Here is a 16,770-nt window from a genome sequence, read left to right as displayed (position 1 = left end):
TGTGATTGACAGCAGCAGGAGCCAATGGTTCCAGCTGATGCCCCTGAGCCATTGAGGAGGTAGAGAGAGCACTGATGCTGCTTTCGCGCACAGCACTGAATCAAGACCGGGCTCAGGTTAAGTATTAGGGGGGCTAAGGAGGTGCTGCACACAGAAGGTTTTTTACCTTAATGCATAGAATGCGTTCTGCTTTTAGAACAACTTTAAATCCTGGCTGTTTATATACTGCGTATGTACTGCAAGTTGTTGAATGACAGTGATTGATTCACTACCAGTGAATGTTGAAAGGCACATTCACTGCTTCACTTTTGCTGTTATTTTGAAGAACCTATTTTGAAGCTATTATTAGGAACCTTCTTAAAAACTATAGGCTGTGGATTTTTTACGCTCTCATTTATGTGAATAAATCCCAAAATACTTGCAGGCTTTGGTTCTGGACTGTATATGCAGTATGGTTTTGTAATCATTCATGAATTATCTGTACATTTTGCTAATGTTTTATTTTTGAACCATCAGCTGATTACATTGTACTTTCTCCTTTTTTATTTTTATTCCATGTGTTTGATACATATTCATCAGAAGGTAATCTTTCAGGACATATCCTCTTGGGTTAATTGGTTCCACTACTATTGCTTTAACATGCTTTACTTATTTTTTGCTTGGGAAAAGGGTGGCTGCTTGCACTGGTTTATGAACAAGACAATGTGCCAGTTGCTAGGGGCATGTATACCACACTTGTTAAATTAGTGCAGACATTGAAAGAGCTAAACAAGTCCTTTTTATTTCCACTTTCCAGCTGAGTTTATATGCTAAGTTTAGTATCTGGGACACAGAGAGAAGACAAGATTTCCATCAGGGTCCCTTGCATGTGTCTCTTAAGAGTAATTAACGAAATGCGTATTCTGCTTATCATGAAACGCGTATCAGCAATATCATAAAAAATATTGGATTCAGATAACAATATTGGGGTTATTACATTCAATGATGGTGTTCGGCATATGAATGGTAGAGTGAAGTGTTGGTGGGTGTCTGATTATTTATAGTAGTACACTAACCTTTTTTTTATGTTAGAAACTAGACCAACTAAACCAAGGTGATTTGTTTTTCTTTCTTTGCTTGTTACAATAGCTGCATGTGAGTATGCTTCTTCTATGACCTATTTAAGTTCTACAAAACCTTCTAGAAATCAATACTATTATCTTTGTTATGCACGTTTTTACTAATGTTTTTGAGACAAAAGTAGTGCAGTTATTACTAATCTGGTAATACATTTATTTACCAGTACTTAAAACTTTGGGGATAGTAATTTTTTAGTTTTGTAATTTCTTTTAGTTTAAATTGCTGACTGAACTGTTTCATGATGATGAGAAAAGCACAAGCCCCACAACGGTGACACCCTCGGGACGCACGCTCCTATCCCGCACTGGCCTGCGCAAACCAAAGCCTGACCAAAAAAGCAAGGAGCATAAGAAAACAGTTGGCCATCAGGTAAATCTAAAAGATCCAACCTTCTGTAGCTCGTCTTTCTTTGAAATGTGTAATTATATTTGAAAAGAGAAGGCATATACACAATGTTGAAGGGTTTTTATGGCAGCGTTCCTGAAGAAGCAGATAATGGGTGAGTGCAATATATATTGCTCAGACGCGTTTATTGCATGCTCCCCACCTGGCCTAAGCTGAGTATTCTATCATTGCTTAAAGTGGAAGAAAACCTAAACTAGTCTAGCAGCACTGAGGATCAGGTAAGGATATCTTCTTTTCCATTCCTCCTAGACCTAAACAAGCAGTTAACCCTTGCACATTGTTTCCAACCTAGCAGATTGAAATCGACTGGCACGATATCCAAATTACGGACACAGCCAAGTTTTTACTGACATGGGCAAGTTTTTTCTGATATTTCCAAAAGTTACAAAATAACAGTTTTAAAGCGGATTTCCACCCAAAAGTGGAACTTCCGTTTTAGGTACTAATAACCCCCTGACATGCCACATTTGGCATGTCATTTTTGGGGGGGGGGGAGCTGGTATCTAGTTTTGACAGGTACCCGCTCCCACTTCCGCTCGGAGCGCCGCGGCGCCCTGAACGGAAGTTCTCCTCTTCCCCCCCTCCCTCCCTGCAATCTTCTGGGACATGTCAGAAGTCCCAGAAGATTGCCGGCCAATCAAGACGCGCAGCACAACTCGCGCATGTGCAGTGCGTACCCGGCTGTGAAGCCGCAAACTGTCACAGCCGGTTGCCCACACCGGTGATGCCGGCGGCGCCGAGACCAGAGGGAAGAGGATCGAGGCTTCGGGCGGCCGCATCGCTGGACCGTGGGACAGGTGAGTGAAAAGGCTGGAACTCCGCTTTAAGTGCAAATTTCAGTATTTAGGCTACAAGCAAGTACAATATGCAATAAGCAATCTGATTAAAGGTAGATATTAAGGCAAAAAACATATTTCTTATTTTATTTTCTTTCACTTGAATTTTATTATTCAAAATGAGTAGATGGTTACAAAGCCAATAGTACTATACGAAAATTGTAACAAATTCAAAAGCAGTTTCTCTCCGCAGATAGTGGAAATAAAACCATGATGTAGAAATAAAGGACAATTGTTTCGAGCAGCATTGTGTTAGATAAATATCAGAGCCCTGCCTGGATTTGCGATGCACTTTGTTTCTGATAAAGGCCCTTTGATTGGGGGCCCGAGAACTAGAAAGAACAGTACAGTTGTCCGTGGGACCAAAAAGAGGTACCTCTCTAACTTATAAGCAAAAATGCAATATTAAGGTGGTGAGAATCAGAAAAAAAAAATGGAAAGGTGAGAGAAAAAGGAGAAGAAAGAGTAAAAAAAGGGTGGGGGGGTGCTAGGGGAAGGCCATCCCTGTTTCTGAGGATCACATTGGGTATGTTAACACATTGTGTTAGATTACAGATCCAAGAAGCGTGTAGGCGATTGCGTTGATGTGAAGTAATCTAGCCAGGGCTGCCAGGTACATAATACTTTATCATGTGTTTTAGTTAATATTGCCGGCAATTTCCCATTCACCAGAGTACTGTGCACCACACTTTTCACTTTGTTGAAGTTAAAAATTGTCGCCTTCCATGCTTTTGCAATCTTCTATTTCGTTGCTGAAAATATATGGGTCACTGGAGTACACTCTTGCTTGGTAGCGCCTTCTATCGGTTTGTGTAGGAGCCTCTTTTTATTTTTGATATAGTGGGTAAGTAGCTCAGGGACAGGACTCAGGAGGGTAAGAATTTAGAATGGGAGCACACACACATGAAATTGACTCTCACAGTGACACTGACAACAGTGTGCAACAGCACAGATCACTGACACGATATGTCCCCTCCTGAGTCACAGTGACAATCTCTGTCCATGCTAGTGGTCCCTTCAGTCCATTCCAGTCCAAAGTGTATTTCGGTCTATGTTTTACACAAACATTTTGGCTTCTATTTATATTTTCAACTGAATATGATTTGCTATTCATTGTTTTGTGAAGCTGTATTGTCATATTTCAGTTTAGGAATTCTCTGCACCTGCTGATGGAGACACTGAATGCCACAACCCCACACTATGTGCGCTGCATCAAGCCAAATGACTTCAAGTATCCATTTACGTATGTAGATCATATGCATGTCTTAAAAACAGTTTTTGCAGTTTTGACGGTTATTGTTTTTTTCTTTAAAGTGATTGTAAAGACTTTTTTATTTTTTTTTTTTTTTGCATTAAAATGAAAAAACCTGCTATGTGCAATGGTATTACACACAGCAGTCCCTTACCACTCCTTTTGGAGCCCCCGCCAGAGCACTACATTCCTTGAATGAATTGCCTAATTTTTTTACTACTACATAATGCAGCACTGGAACTATACAAAGAAATTAGAGGATAAGTTCACCTTGTATAACCCATGTTTCGGATGTGGCATGTAACATTTTACAGATGTACCGGCCCCCGATCCCCTGTTTTGAAACCAAGCAGGAGATCTTTCCCCCCTGGTCGCTGTCACAATCTGCTGGTTGTAGGTGCATTGCTTTAAAGGCTCCTAACAAAAAAAAATAATAAATGCTAATTTTTTTTACCTGCGAATTGTAAAGGTAAGGTGAACTCACCCTTTAAGAAAGACTTAGTAAATAGAGACTGGCTCTTGTGCTTTGTCATCACTGCTACTAATTGTAAAGCAGAAAGGACCAACAGATCTGTATACAGCAGAATTTCACAGTGGCTTTGCTTACTCTTTTGGAAAAATGCTGACTCTCCTTTAAGAAGGCAAATTTGCATTTCAGCTAAATAAAAAGGCTTTCTGTATTTATGAGTTTAATATTTTTTTATATTTTGTGCAGCTTTAGTGTTACACAAGGTTACATGTGTATTCAATTATGAAAGATTGCTTCTGCATGACCTTTATTATTAATTATAAGCTAATCTAAACCTACACTTCTTATACAGACTACCATGCTGTACCATGTACATAAATATCAAAGATCCGTTCACCTACATTAAAAGGCTGTGCATGAGCCCTGGGATCCTTAAGGTCAAAAATGGCCATTTTTTTCTTCTTCTTTCTGAAAGCCTCAGCCGTGTTCATGAATTATTTCACAGTATAGGGAGGAATGTAACGGCTGATTGATGGTTGTAAGTGACTAATATGCTTTATGGTTTTCAGTCTGGAGGGAGTATTTCACTTGGGTATGGTTTCCAATCTGTTTGCTGATTTTAGATAAACATATGTCGGGATTGAAAAAAATATTATAAAAGCTCCCCAACACTCAGTCCAGCTGGATAGAAACGATCTATAAACTGCATTTACATTAAAAACAAAGGTTTCTGTTGTATGCTTTAGTACATGTACACCAATGTGCACAACACAAAACAGAGTGTGGCAGCCATTCCTATCAATTCTAACTAGCATTGAAAAGATGCATGTGAGTGAGCTCATTCACTGAACTTTAAACAACAAAAATTCCCTAGCATTTAATCCAAGTATTGAAAAGTGAAGATGAGTGTCTAGAAGTCAACCGCACCACACCTTAAGGAATTTTAGAAATTGAATAGGTACAAATGTTAGGGTTTTAAAGGTGCCAATAAAACAAACAATAAATTTTGTATAAAAATATTCAATTGTATTGATGCAAAGTATTAAAAGCCATAGGTAAAAGAAAGCTTTTAAATTTATTTCAAGCACAAGATCCAGTTTTACTCGACGTGTTTCGCCATATAAAGATAGCTTCTTCAGGAGATATGATTCTGGATGCTGCACGTGCAAACTAACAAAGAAATAAAATGAATCATCACAAAGAACCTTTCCAAACAATTTTACAAATTATTGATCAAAGGTATATACTTCTATATATAATTATAAATAATGGTGCTCACATTGGTAGATCCGCAGTACTCTATCATTAGAGGATGTCTCAAGATATTGGATTGTAAGCTCTAACGAGCAGGGCCCTCTAGTTCCTCCTGTTTTTAACTGTATTGTCTTCCTTCACATTGTAAAGCGCTGCGCAAACTGTTGGTGCTATATAAATCCTGTATAATATTAATAATAGATGTTAAACAACAAAGGAGACACTCAGGCCTTGTAACAATAGTACTTTAGGACAGATATTGGTGTACTACAAGGGGCAATTAAGCTCAGAATTTCAAAACCTGTAGGAGGACATGAAAATGACTTGCATGAATTTTAAATTGCAATAACAAGTACTATCTATGTGCCTTAATAAAAATAAAGGTTTACCTATTGCCATCTATAGAGAATCATGGGGCCTTGGGGCTATGTAGTTTAATTTAGCCTTAGAAAGATGATTGTATCATGAACATTTCTTCCCCTTGGATGATAAGGGGCCCTAAAGGTCTTGACCACCCCCAGAGAGTCTAAAGACAAAAAGAACATATGGGCTCCTAAATCTCAAATATAAAGGTAAGGACAGTTATGTTAGCTTAAATGGCTAGTATTTAAATTGTGTGTCTCCTACAAACAAGTATCCTCCTCCTAGGTAGTTGCAATGCTGAAAAAGCGCTGCTTCTGGGCTTTTATGATGCCCCTCACCTCCAGTGTGCAGTGACGCTGATGGAGGTGCTGACACCGTTTATGCCCTATGAGAGGCTCTTTTTAAACACGATCAACTAAAGCCCCTGGCTAAAAGTCTTGTTTGTAGAGCCTTCGCTTCAACTACAAAATCTTGTTGATGACTGCAATTTCTTTTAGGCCGTAGATACTGGCTGTATGATATACTTTGGACTAAAAAGAAGGGATGGGCACTAGCCGCATGGAGGATTGTATTCCCCTTTAATACAAAATGTATTGTTTGTTCCATTGGCACCTTAAAAACCCTACCATTTGTACCTATTTGATTTCTAGCATTTAATCCAGCTAGCCTAAGAAAATAACAAAAAAAAAAAAAGTTTCTTGCAATGGTTGACCATTGTGTCCTTAAACTAAAGAATATGTTCCACCCGTTTTTAAGGTGGAACATGTAATATGTTCCTGCTCCTGCAGCGGCTCGGCAATCCAAGCTTTCGCTGTGACAGCAGTACAGAAAGAAGTTCCCCGTACAAGCTGTCATTTTTTGAAAAGAGTGAGGCCTTGTTGGGCTCTGCCCACACTGCCGCTTCATTCATTCACAGAGTTCTGTGAATGAACGAAACTACAAGTACCAACAACCTTTGCGGCTGTCGGCATTTATTTCTCAGTTCTCAGCACTCTCAGTTCATTGAGTCTTCCTAGATGTGTGAAACTGCCAGCCTGTACGATGTACAAGCAGACAGCTTACACTTACAGTCTGTAAGAGACATGCTTTCCAGACTCTTAAAAAAAAAAATAGTAAATGCATGTTTTTTTTTTTTTTAACCTGTAAAAAAATGTGCATTTATTATTTTTTGGTGAACTTATCTTTTAAGCTAGCCCTACACTGTCTAAGTTTCAACCAGTTCCTGATGATGTAGCTAAAATTTCCTTAGTGTGTGACCCGGTCTTCCCCCTTCTGCCCGACATCCTTTGATTGAAAAATCGAGGAGCCAGGTGGAAAGTTTGCAATCTTGACAGCGACTGCATACAGTCAGATACAGCAACTGTTTGGGGATTTTAACAGCTTCCGGCAGCAGCTGTCAGAATACAAATGCTCACCAGGGGAATTTGTCCTTCCACGCTGTAGAGTAATCAGTTCGATTTCTTTCCTTCAGGCCCATGGACTCAATTGAAAATGCTTATCAGTGTGTAACCAGCCTTAGTATAGTTTTCCTTTTACGTCCCCACCACTTCTTCCCTAGTGTGCAGCCTGCAAAGCAAAATACTTGCCTTCAAATCTGTTTGTGATATTCACTTTGTGGACCTGTCCAGCCACAAATTCTCAGATTTCCCACTGAAAATGTTACTGCCGTGCATGCGCAGGAAGAAGACCTGATGTGGATGTTTTTGGTGGAAAGACTGTTCTGTGCCAGGCAGGGAAATATAGTAAATATCAAAGGAGAGTGAAGGTAGGGAAGTATTTACCAGGTGGGATGGGGGCATTAGTTATGAGACAGTCTTAATGCTTGTTGAAGTTTAATTCAGAATCAAAGGCATAGGCAGCATGCACCTCTTCTCTAAGAAGAGCAAATGTTGTAGCACTGTAGTATGGTCAGACTGCTGCAGGAAGACATTGGGGTTTATTTACTAAAACTGGAGAGTGCAAAATATGGTGTAGCTCTGCATAGAAACCAATCAGCTTCCAAGTTTTTTAGGCAAAAGCTTAATTGAACAAGCTGATTGGCTACCAGGCACAGCTGCGCCAGATTTTGCACTTCCCAGTTTTAATAGATCAACCCCATTGTTCTCAAACCTAGAATAGCGGTTCTGCTCTGCGGTTTGTACCTTGGATTTTTGGCTAGTGCTTTTACAAACAGTAAAACATTTAACGTTAAGCATTTCACAATTTGATGCCTCTAACTACAGTTGGGCCTTAAAGGATACGTTCACCTTTATAAACATGTTACACCCATATTTAAGGTGTAACATATTCAGTATCAGACCCCTCTGCCCCCAATCCCCCATCCCCTTGTGGCAGCGAGCCAGGGATCTTCTTGTACTTGCTGCCACAATTCAAAGAGCACGCGGCCGTGCGGGGCTCTGCCCACACAACCGCATCTTTGATTCACAGTATGGTTGCCACCTCATCCCTTTAAAACCAACACATATTTACACTGGTTCTGTGGCTGATTGAGGTGGTAATTAAACTCAGTGACTTATCTACAATAAATTAGCCACAGAAATAATGTGTAAATACTATGTGTTCAGTTTTAAGGGGATGAGGTGGCAACCCTATTTCAAGGATCCCTGTGAATCAATGAACTACAAGTACCGATTAGCCTTTGCGGCTGTCGGCTTGTAGTTCTCAATCAACTACCATGGCGCTGTTGAGCACTGTGGTAGTTCATGAATTCTTCCTGTCAGTGTAAAACTACCTTCCCATATGATGTATGGGCAGACAGCTTACACTGACAGTCTGCATGGCATCAGCGATCTCCTGATCGCCAGTGCAATGCTTTGCAGGCTTCTAAAACAAAAAATAGTAAATGCACATTTTTTTACTTAAAAAAAAATGTGCATTTGTTTTTTTTGCTAAAAACTTATCCTTTAACCCCCCTGGTGGTATTCTTGAGTGTGGCTCGGGGTTAACTTTCAGTTCCAAATTCGGTAACCCCCGAGCCACACTCGGGACTACCCCAGACTGTTACTCACCTTCCCTGCGATCCCCCGCTGTCCTCCCCGGCGTCCTTACACTCTCTCCTTGCTCTGTGCACGACCGATTGCTGGCACCTGCCTTCTGGTTCTCTTCCCTGCAAGCATTGCGACGCAGGGGGGAGGAACCGGCGACAAATTCAAAAGTGTAAATACACTAAATGACATGATACAAAGCTGTGATCCTACCTGATTACACTGTATCATGCCATTTCACCACAGGATTTCACCTGGTGACTTTTCCAGTGCCCTGCCTGGGCTTTTCCAGTGCTTTGTGCCTGGAAAATTTTGAATGACCATGGTGTCCAAAAAGCTCTCTTTTTGCGCAAAAGCGCTTTTAGACGAACTGGAAAACGGCGACAGCGAAACTGAGTTACTTGAAGAACTCAGCGATAGCCATTCGTGGGAAAATTCGTCATCAGGTACATAAAGTGACGACAGCGACGATTCTGATTACTCTTTCTGGCACATAGCTTGTGGAATTTGGGAAGTATATCAAATGATTCTTCAGAATTTCCAACGGAGCGATGTGCCAGAAAGAGACATCAGAATGGTCGCTGTCCTCACTTTCCGTACCTGGTGACGAATTTTCCCACGAATCGCTATCGCTCAGTTCTTCAAGTAACTCCGTTTCACTGTCGCTGTTTTCCAGTTCGTCTAAAAGCGCTTTTGTGCAAAAAGAACGCTTTTTGGACGCCATGGTCGTTATCAATTTTCCAGGCACAAAGCACTGGAAAAGCACAGGCAGGGCACTGGAAAACTCACCAGTTGCAATCCTGTGGTGAAATGGCATGATACAGAGTAATCGGTTAGGATCACAGCTTTGTATCATGTCATTTGTGTATTTACACTTATAACTTTTGCCGCCGGTTCCTCCCCCCCTGTGTCGCAACGCTCGAAGGGAAGGGAACCAGAAGACAAGTGCCGGCATTGGCTGAACACACAGCGGGGGATCGCAGGGGAAGGTGAGTTTTAAAATGTAAAACAACAGATTTCCATGCAAAAGAATGTACCGCTTTTAGCACAGAAATCTGGACATAATGAGACTGCCAGGGAGGTTAACAACAGAGGATTTTGTTACATACATATTAGAAGCAATACTGCCCAGCCACGGGACCTCTGCAATGTGTAGTCACCATTCTAAACTATATGAGCACTCAAAATGGAAACCAGGCTTACCATTGAGTTAGTTCCATCCTTCCTAAAAAGTTCTACAAACCTGAAAAAGCCGAATCTGCAAAAAAATGCATTTTACACAGAACTTCCTTTGTACTTAATCTAGATTCTATTTTCAAGGCCCTATAGTTTTTGTTCAATATTTTTTCTTTTGTACATTAGAGGCCTCACTGCCACGCCAAAGCATCGCAGAAAAGCGTGGTCCTTCACTTACTAATGTGAACGCCCAATCTGGGTCATGCATAGCAATAAATAAACTGAGAGCAGGTTTACATCAATAAAACTGAGCTGCAAACAGTATCTTTATGATATGTCTGTGTTTACATGGAATGTACGCTGAACCCTCAAGATCTAACATGACTACACTTATTAACTGATTTTGGACACTGATGCAGTCCAGTGGATATGACCTATTTTCTACTGTTGTTTTTGCCTTGGATGGATCCAGGGAAGACATTTGAGAAAATGTAAGAATATTGTAATTTGTGTGCTTCAGGCATTTGTTCTTCTGGTATAGGTTTACTTTATGCTCTGGTTGTTCTGGTTCTGTTTTCATAAGGTTTGACTCTAAACGGGCAGTTCAGCAGCTGCGGGCTTGCGGAGTATTAGAAACCATACGGATTAGTGCTGCTGGATTCCCCTCCAGGTAAGCTACTGAAATTCTGTTAGTGTTGTGTTCTTTCTGGTCTACAGAGCTGTACCTAGGATGTAACATAACCTCTTCTCTACCATCATAGGTGGACGTACCAAGAATTCTTCAGCCGATATAGGGTGCTGATGAAACAGAGAGACATTCTTAGTGATCGAAGGCAAACCTGCAAGAATGTTCTGGAGAAGCTCATTTTGGTTCGTTTTCATTTAATTTTTATGTTGCTGCCAAAGTTTATAATGCTGACTTCCAGAGCATTATAAAATATACAATTTATTTCATTGTGTAAAAAAAAATATATATATATATATATATATATATATATATGTATGTATGCATATATACTGGTGTTTGTGTATGTGTGTTTATATATATATATATATATATATATATATATATATATATATATATATATATATATATATATATATATATATATATATATATATATATATATATATATATGTGTGTGTGTGTATATGTGTATATATTGTGAGGGATTAGCTCGGTGGTAGGCGTATGGGTGACCCCTTTGGGGGTGCGTTTTCACAGAGAGATAGCCGAGCAGAGGTTGAAAACAAGACTGATTTATTCATGCAATTTACTTCACATAATTGCAAGCGTCAAAACAGCCAAAATAAAATAAAAGACAAAATAAATCCTTGCCTCTGTGGGCGGCTACCTTCTCACGCTGGAACCTACCTAAGAAGTCTTTCCAACCTACTGTTGGGCCGACACTGCTGATCCTACAGCAGACACTCAAATGTCCATTTGTTTGCTTTTCACACAGCACAAACATTGTCCATTGAACATGTCCCTTTGTTTTCTTTCACACAGCACATGTTCATTTATAACAGGATCCTTTACTCTTCAGATTCTTCACATTGAACACAGTTCATTTAACAGGTCCCTTTACTCTTCACACTCTTCACATGGAACACTTTGTCTTCTCACCTTTGAGACGTCTTCACTCGTGGTTACCCTCCTTAGCTTCACATCGCTGTAGGGGGTCTTCTCCCATGCTCACCAGCTTGTCGGGAGGCACACATCCGACTGTCCCCCTCTCCCAGCCCACACGGCGACAGGCGGCAGCAGTCCTTCTCCCATGCCCACACGGCGTCGGGAGGTACACGTATGTCTGTCCTCCTCTTCCCAGCTCACACAGCGACAGGAGGCAGCACTCAATAGATTTTCTCTGGACAAATTATAGAGGCCTTGATCTCCTCATTCTGAACAGCTGAATGGTTTTCAACTTCCTGCTGGCTCTTTTTGCAGCCAACACCCTATAGTATCAGTGAACTTTTCAAAGCAGGTGGGAATGTGTCTCCTCTCAGTGACTACATTCCCAGATTTACCTGACTTCCTGTCACATACCCCCCCCTCTTGTTTCAACCCTAGGGTTGGGACACATATTTCCAGGCACGCATGTGTCAGGCACTGCTGACTCACTGATAAGCCTCCTATTATCCTCAAGCTTCCGGATGAAACTGTTTCTGTCATCTTCACTGACAGATTTCTCATAAATGCCACACAGTTTGTCTCTCATCTCATATACACATTCTTCAACTGCATTTTTGGCATAATTTTGCTCCTTCTCGTTTCTGTCATCTTCATTGACAGCTTTCTCATAAATGTCAGACAGCTTGTCCCTCATAACCGTCTGTCCAATCCACCATGGAGGACCGTGATCCATAGGCAACTCAATTGGGCTAGTCTTAATGTCTTCAACATTCTTAAGACGCCTCTCTCTGCAATCCATAAATGTTTTCCACAAAACTTTGAGAACCTTTGCTTCACTAAGCTTTGTTCCAAGTAGGGACTCTTGACATCCCTCTGTGACTTGAGTTGCCTCTCCATACAGCTGTACACAATCATTGACTTTTTGTTGTAAAAGGGAATGATCTTCCTTCTTGAGCTTTGCTTGCTCTAAGATGCTGTGCAGAGGATTTTCCAATTGAGACAACAGGCTGTCACACATTTCTTCAAAGTGACCCCTGTTCCTTTTCCCAGAGATATCAATATCATTCAAACATTTCATATTCATAGGCAGATCTGAAGCATTTGCACTCATCAACTTCTTAAACTTTTCGCCCTCCTGAGCGAGTCGCAGTAAAGGCCTACTATTTGATTTGATATTCAGTTTATATTTCTTGCCAAACTCTTCACAGAAGTAGCCAACCAGAACATCATCAACTTTCCTTCCACCAACATAGGGGTCAAAGGCAACAACACAGTTGAACCCAGCGATCTGGGTGGTATCCATTATAGACCTCCTCTCTGCATCAGTGAAGAAGCATGGAACTGCAACACATTCTTTTACAGGTTTCTTCAATGCACTTTCTGCTGAACTATTTGACCGCTCAAGGTCACCTAGTTCCTTTTCTCTATCTGAATTCCACATGGAATGTATCTCAAGATCACGATCAAACTTCTGCCACCCGTCTTTCACCAGTTCCATTTTGGAAACACTCCCTGAAAGGCACTTATTCATTTGCTTCACGTTTTCACCAACAGCCTTAGTTTTCTCCACTAGGTGGCGTTTGCTTTTTTCTCCCAGATTTATATCACTTGCTTTAGTTTTCTCCGCTTTAGTTTTCTCCACTAGGTTTTCAGCCTGAACTGAGAAATCATCACATTTCTTACACAACTCTTTTGTTTGCTGAAGCTCTAATGATACATTTTCCAATGCTTGAAGTTTTTGAAGGAACGGTTTATTCCAAAGGGGTGATTCAAGCCACGTGTCATCACATTTCTGAGGCTCACTCAGGACAGACCCCAAAACACTGATCCTTTTAAAAACTGCATCAGGCACACTATCCCCTCTTTGGGACAGATCCTCTGTTGCCTGGAATTCCTCTTCCAGTTCCTGCAACGGAATCTTCATCTCTTCTACTTGCTGTTCTAAGGCTCGCTTAGACTTTTCTAGCTCCTGAACTCTTTTCACAACATCATCCTTGGAGCGGACCAAATCTTCCATTTCTGTACACAGCTGTTGGTTAACTCTTTCTAGTTCAGCCTTACACTCTAGAGCTTCCTCCAAAGAGCGAGCCAAGAACAGGGCTTTGCTCTCGTTATCACGCACCTCCGTTTCTGCACGTGCGCGTTCTTCTGCATATTTTGCAGACACAGTCTTCTCTTCACCAAGCATCTGATCAAACTTCTTTTTCACATCTTCATCACACTGTAATGAACCAACGCTTTCTTCCATGCGTTTTTTCATATCCGCTATCTGAGCTTGCAATGTTGCGACTTGCTCTGATAGGTTTTTCTTTGCTTCCGCCTCCTCTTTTAATTGTTCCAGGAAGCCATTTTTCTCATCTTCCATTTGTTTGAGCTTTGTGCTAAAACTCAGCCTTTGACACCTCTCTTCCTGTAAGAGTTCCTGCGTGTCTTGCAGCTGCGATTCCAAGATAGAAAAATCTTCCGCAATTTCTCTAGATTTGCTGTCTGCTTGAGAAAGCTGATTTGTGACACTGTCCAACTCAACCTGCAATCGGGTTGCCTTCTCTGACAGCTTAGCACACACTCGGTCACCTTCTGACACCTTGACTTGCGATTCCAGAAGCTGTGCCTCTACTTTTTTTCTCTTGTGTTCAGAATCTCCTTTTCCCTGCATAAGAGCCTTCACCTCATTGGCTAGCATCTGGGAATAAGAATGTAATTCTGCCACACAGGCTTCTTTCTCCTTTAACTGCTGCTGGAAACGTTGGGCTTCACCTTTCCAACTTTCACAGTCTGCACGTAATTCATCTACCACATTGCTCAAAGTGGTGAGCTCATACACAGTACTCAGTAATTTAGCCTCTCTTTCACTTTTCTCGTTGTCGCTGAGAGACAATGTCGTTTTCAGAGCGACATTCTGTTCCTGCGACTCCTGCAGGTCTATTTTTGTAACTTCCAAACACTGAAGACTTTTTTCCAGCTGATTACGCAACTCCAACATTTCACACATACTTTGCTTCTGCAAAGTCTGAATTTCAATTTCCTTTTCCATGAGGATGGTATCTTTCTCCTTTATAGTGTCTTGACATTTTTGCAACTCGACCAAAAGAAGAGCAGTGGATTCTTCCCACTGTAACACATGAGACTTGAGTAGTTCATTCATTTCCTGCAAGTTTCTATGCTCCATTTTAAGCAATTCCAAGGCTTGTTCCTTTTCTTCCATTTTCCGTTGCAAGGCATCCAACTCAGCCCTGCACACATACTCGGTTTCTTCCAAACCGATGGCCTCCATTGGCTGCTGGCGTCTCTGTTTCCAGCCTGCCATGCTCTCTTGATGAGCCTTTTGTTGAGCTGCAAAGCTCCGTTGTTTCAGCATCTCCCCCATTTTGGGTTTACTTTTCATCTGAGCACACTGCGTCTCCATAGCAGTTTCATCAGTGTTGCTAGGGACAACAACCTTCCTCTTTAGTAGACTCTCTTTAGGCATGGATGGGGCTGGTTCAGACGGTAACATCCCCTCCATCCATAGAATCCGGTCTCTCATTTCATCTATCTTTGCATTTTTCAGGCGTTTGGATCGCCCCATCTTCAATAACTCCACAAATTTTTCACAGTCCAGCAAAAATTTTCAGACCACTGTCTCTTTAACACATGTAGTTTTTCTCTCTCTTGCAAGATCTCTTTTCCTGCACACACAGTTTGTGCAGTCACTTGCACCAGACACAACAAAGTTCATCAAATAATTTTGAGACCGCTGTCTCTTTAAAACACTTTTTTTTTTTTCTGTCAGGATCTTCTCTCCTGCACACATAGATTGTGCAATCTCATGCACCAGATAAAGTTCATCAAACATTTGCACTTCCTTGCAGGGATCTCTGCTTATGCCCACTGCATACCTCCACCATATGTGAGGGATTAGCTCGGTGGTAGGCGTATGGGTGACCCCTTTGGGGGTGCGTTTTCACAGAGAGATAGCCGAGCAGAGGTTGAAAACAAGACTGATTTATTCATGCAATTTACTTCACATAATTGCAAGCGTCAAAACAGCCAAAATAAAATAAAAGACAAAATAAATCCTTGCCTCTGTGGGCGGCTACCTTCTCACGCTGGAACCTACCTAAGAAGTCTTTCCAACCTACTGTTGGGCCGACACTGCTGATCCTACAGCAGACACTCAAATGTCCATTTGTTTGCTTTTCACACAGCACAAACATTGTCCATTGAACATGTCCCTTTGTTTTCTTTCACACAGCACATGTTCATTTATAACAGGATCCTTTACTCTTCAGATTCTTCACATGGAACACTTTGTCTTCTCACCTTTGAGACGTCTTCACTCGTGGTTACCCTCCTTAGCTTCACATCGCTGTAGGGGGTCTTCTCCCATGCTCACCAGCTTGTCGGGAGGCACACATCCGACTGTCCCCCTCTCCCAGCCCACACGGCGACAGGCGGCAGCAGTCCTTCTCCCATGCCCACACGGCGTCGGGAGGTACACGTATGTCTGTCCTCCTCTTCCCAGCTCACACAGCGACAGGAGGCAGCACTCAATAGATTTTCTCTGGACAAATTATAGAGGCCTTGATCTCCTCATTCTGAACAGCTGAATGGTTTTCAACTTCCTGCTGGCTCTTTTTGCAGCCAACACCCTATAGTATCAGTGAACTTTTCAAAGCAGGTGGGAATGTGTCTCCTCTCAGTGACTACATTCCCAGATTTACCTGACTTCCTGTCACAATATATATATATATATATATATATATATATATATAGTACAGACCAAAAGTTTGGACACACCTTCTCATTCAAAGAGTTTTCTTTATTTTCATGACTATGAAAATTGTAGAGTCACACTTCAAGAGGTAGTCACCTGAAATTGCCTTCCAACAGTCTTGAAGGAGTTCCCAGAGATGCTTAGCGCTTGTTGGCCCTTTTGCCTTCACTCTGCGGTCCAGCTCACCCCAAACTATCTCAATTGGGTTCAGGTCCGGTGACTGTGGAGGCCAGGTCATCTGGCGCAGCACCCCATCACTCTTCTTCTTGGTCAAATAGCCCTTACACAGCCTGGAGGTGTGTTTGGGGTCATTGTCCTGTTGAAAAATAAATGATGGTCCAACTAAACGCAAACCGGATGGAATAGCATGCCGCTGCAAGATGCTGTGGTATCCATGCTGGTTCAGTATGCCTTCAATTTTGAATAAATACCCAACAGTGTCACCAGCAAAGCACCCCCACACCATCACACCTCCTCCTCCATGCTTCACGGTGGGAACCAGGCATGTAGAGTCCATCCGTTC

The 16,770-nt window shown here is 41.5% G+C and overlaps 1 protein-coding gene across 5 annotated transcripts in view; it reads left to right on the top strand.

Annotated features, from left to right (window-relative positions):
• The window catches only part of MYO5A (myosin VA), a 391,043-nt gene that overhangs the window by 265,135 nt on the left and 109,138 nt on the right, over positions 1-16,770 (top strand). For all 5 annotated transcript variants that reach the window (XM_082256683.1, XM_082256682.1, XM_082256681.1 and 2 more), the window contains 4 exons: positions 1,333-1,488; positions 3,506-3,603; positions 10,442-10,528; positions 10,620-10,728. In XM_082256683.1, coding sequence (XP_082112809.1) covers positions 1,333-1,488; positions 3,506-3,603; positions 10,442-10,528; positions 10,620-10,728 — 450 coding nt within the window. The remainder of the gene's footprint in view (positions 1-1,332; positions 1,489-3,505; positions 3,604-10,441; positions 10,529-10,619; positions 10,729-16,770) is intronic.

This window comes from Pelophylax lessonae, assembly GCF_965119305.1.
Source record: "Pelophylax lessonae genome assembly, chromosome: 4".
In the NCBI taxonomy this organism is placed as follows: Eukaryota; Metazoa; Chordata; class Amphibia; order Anura; family Ranidae; genus Pelophylax; species Pelophylax lessonae.
This window is presented reverse-complemented; position numbering and strand designations above follow the sequence as displayed.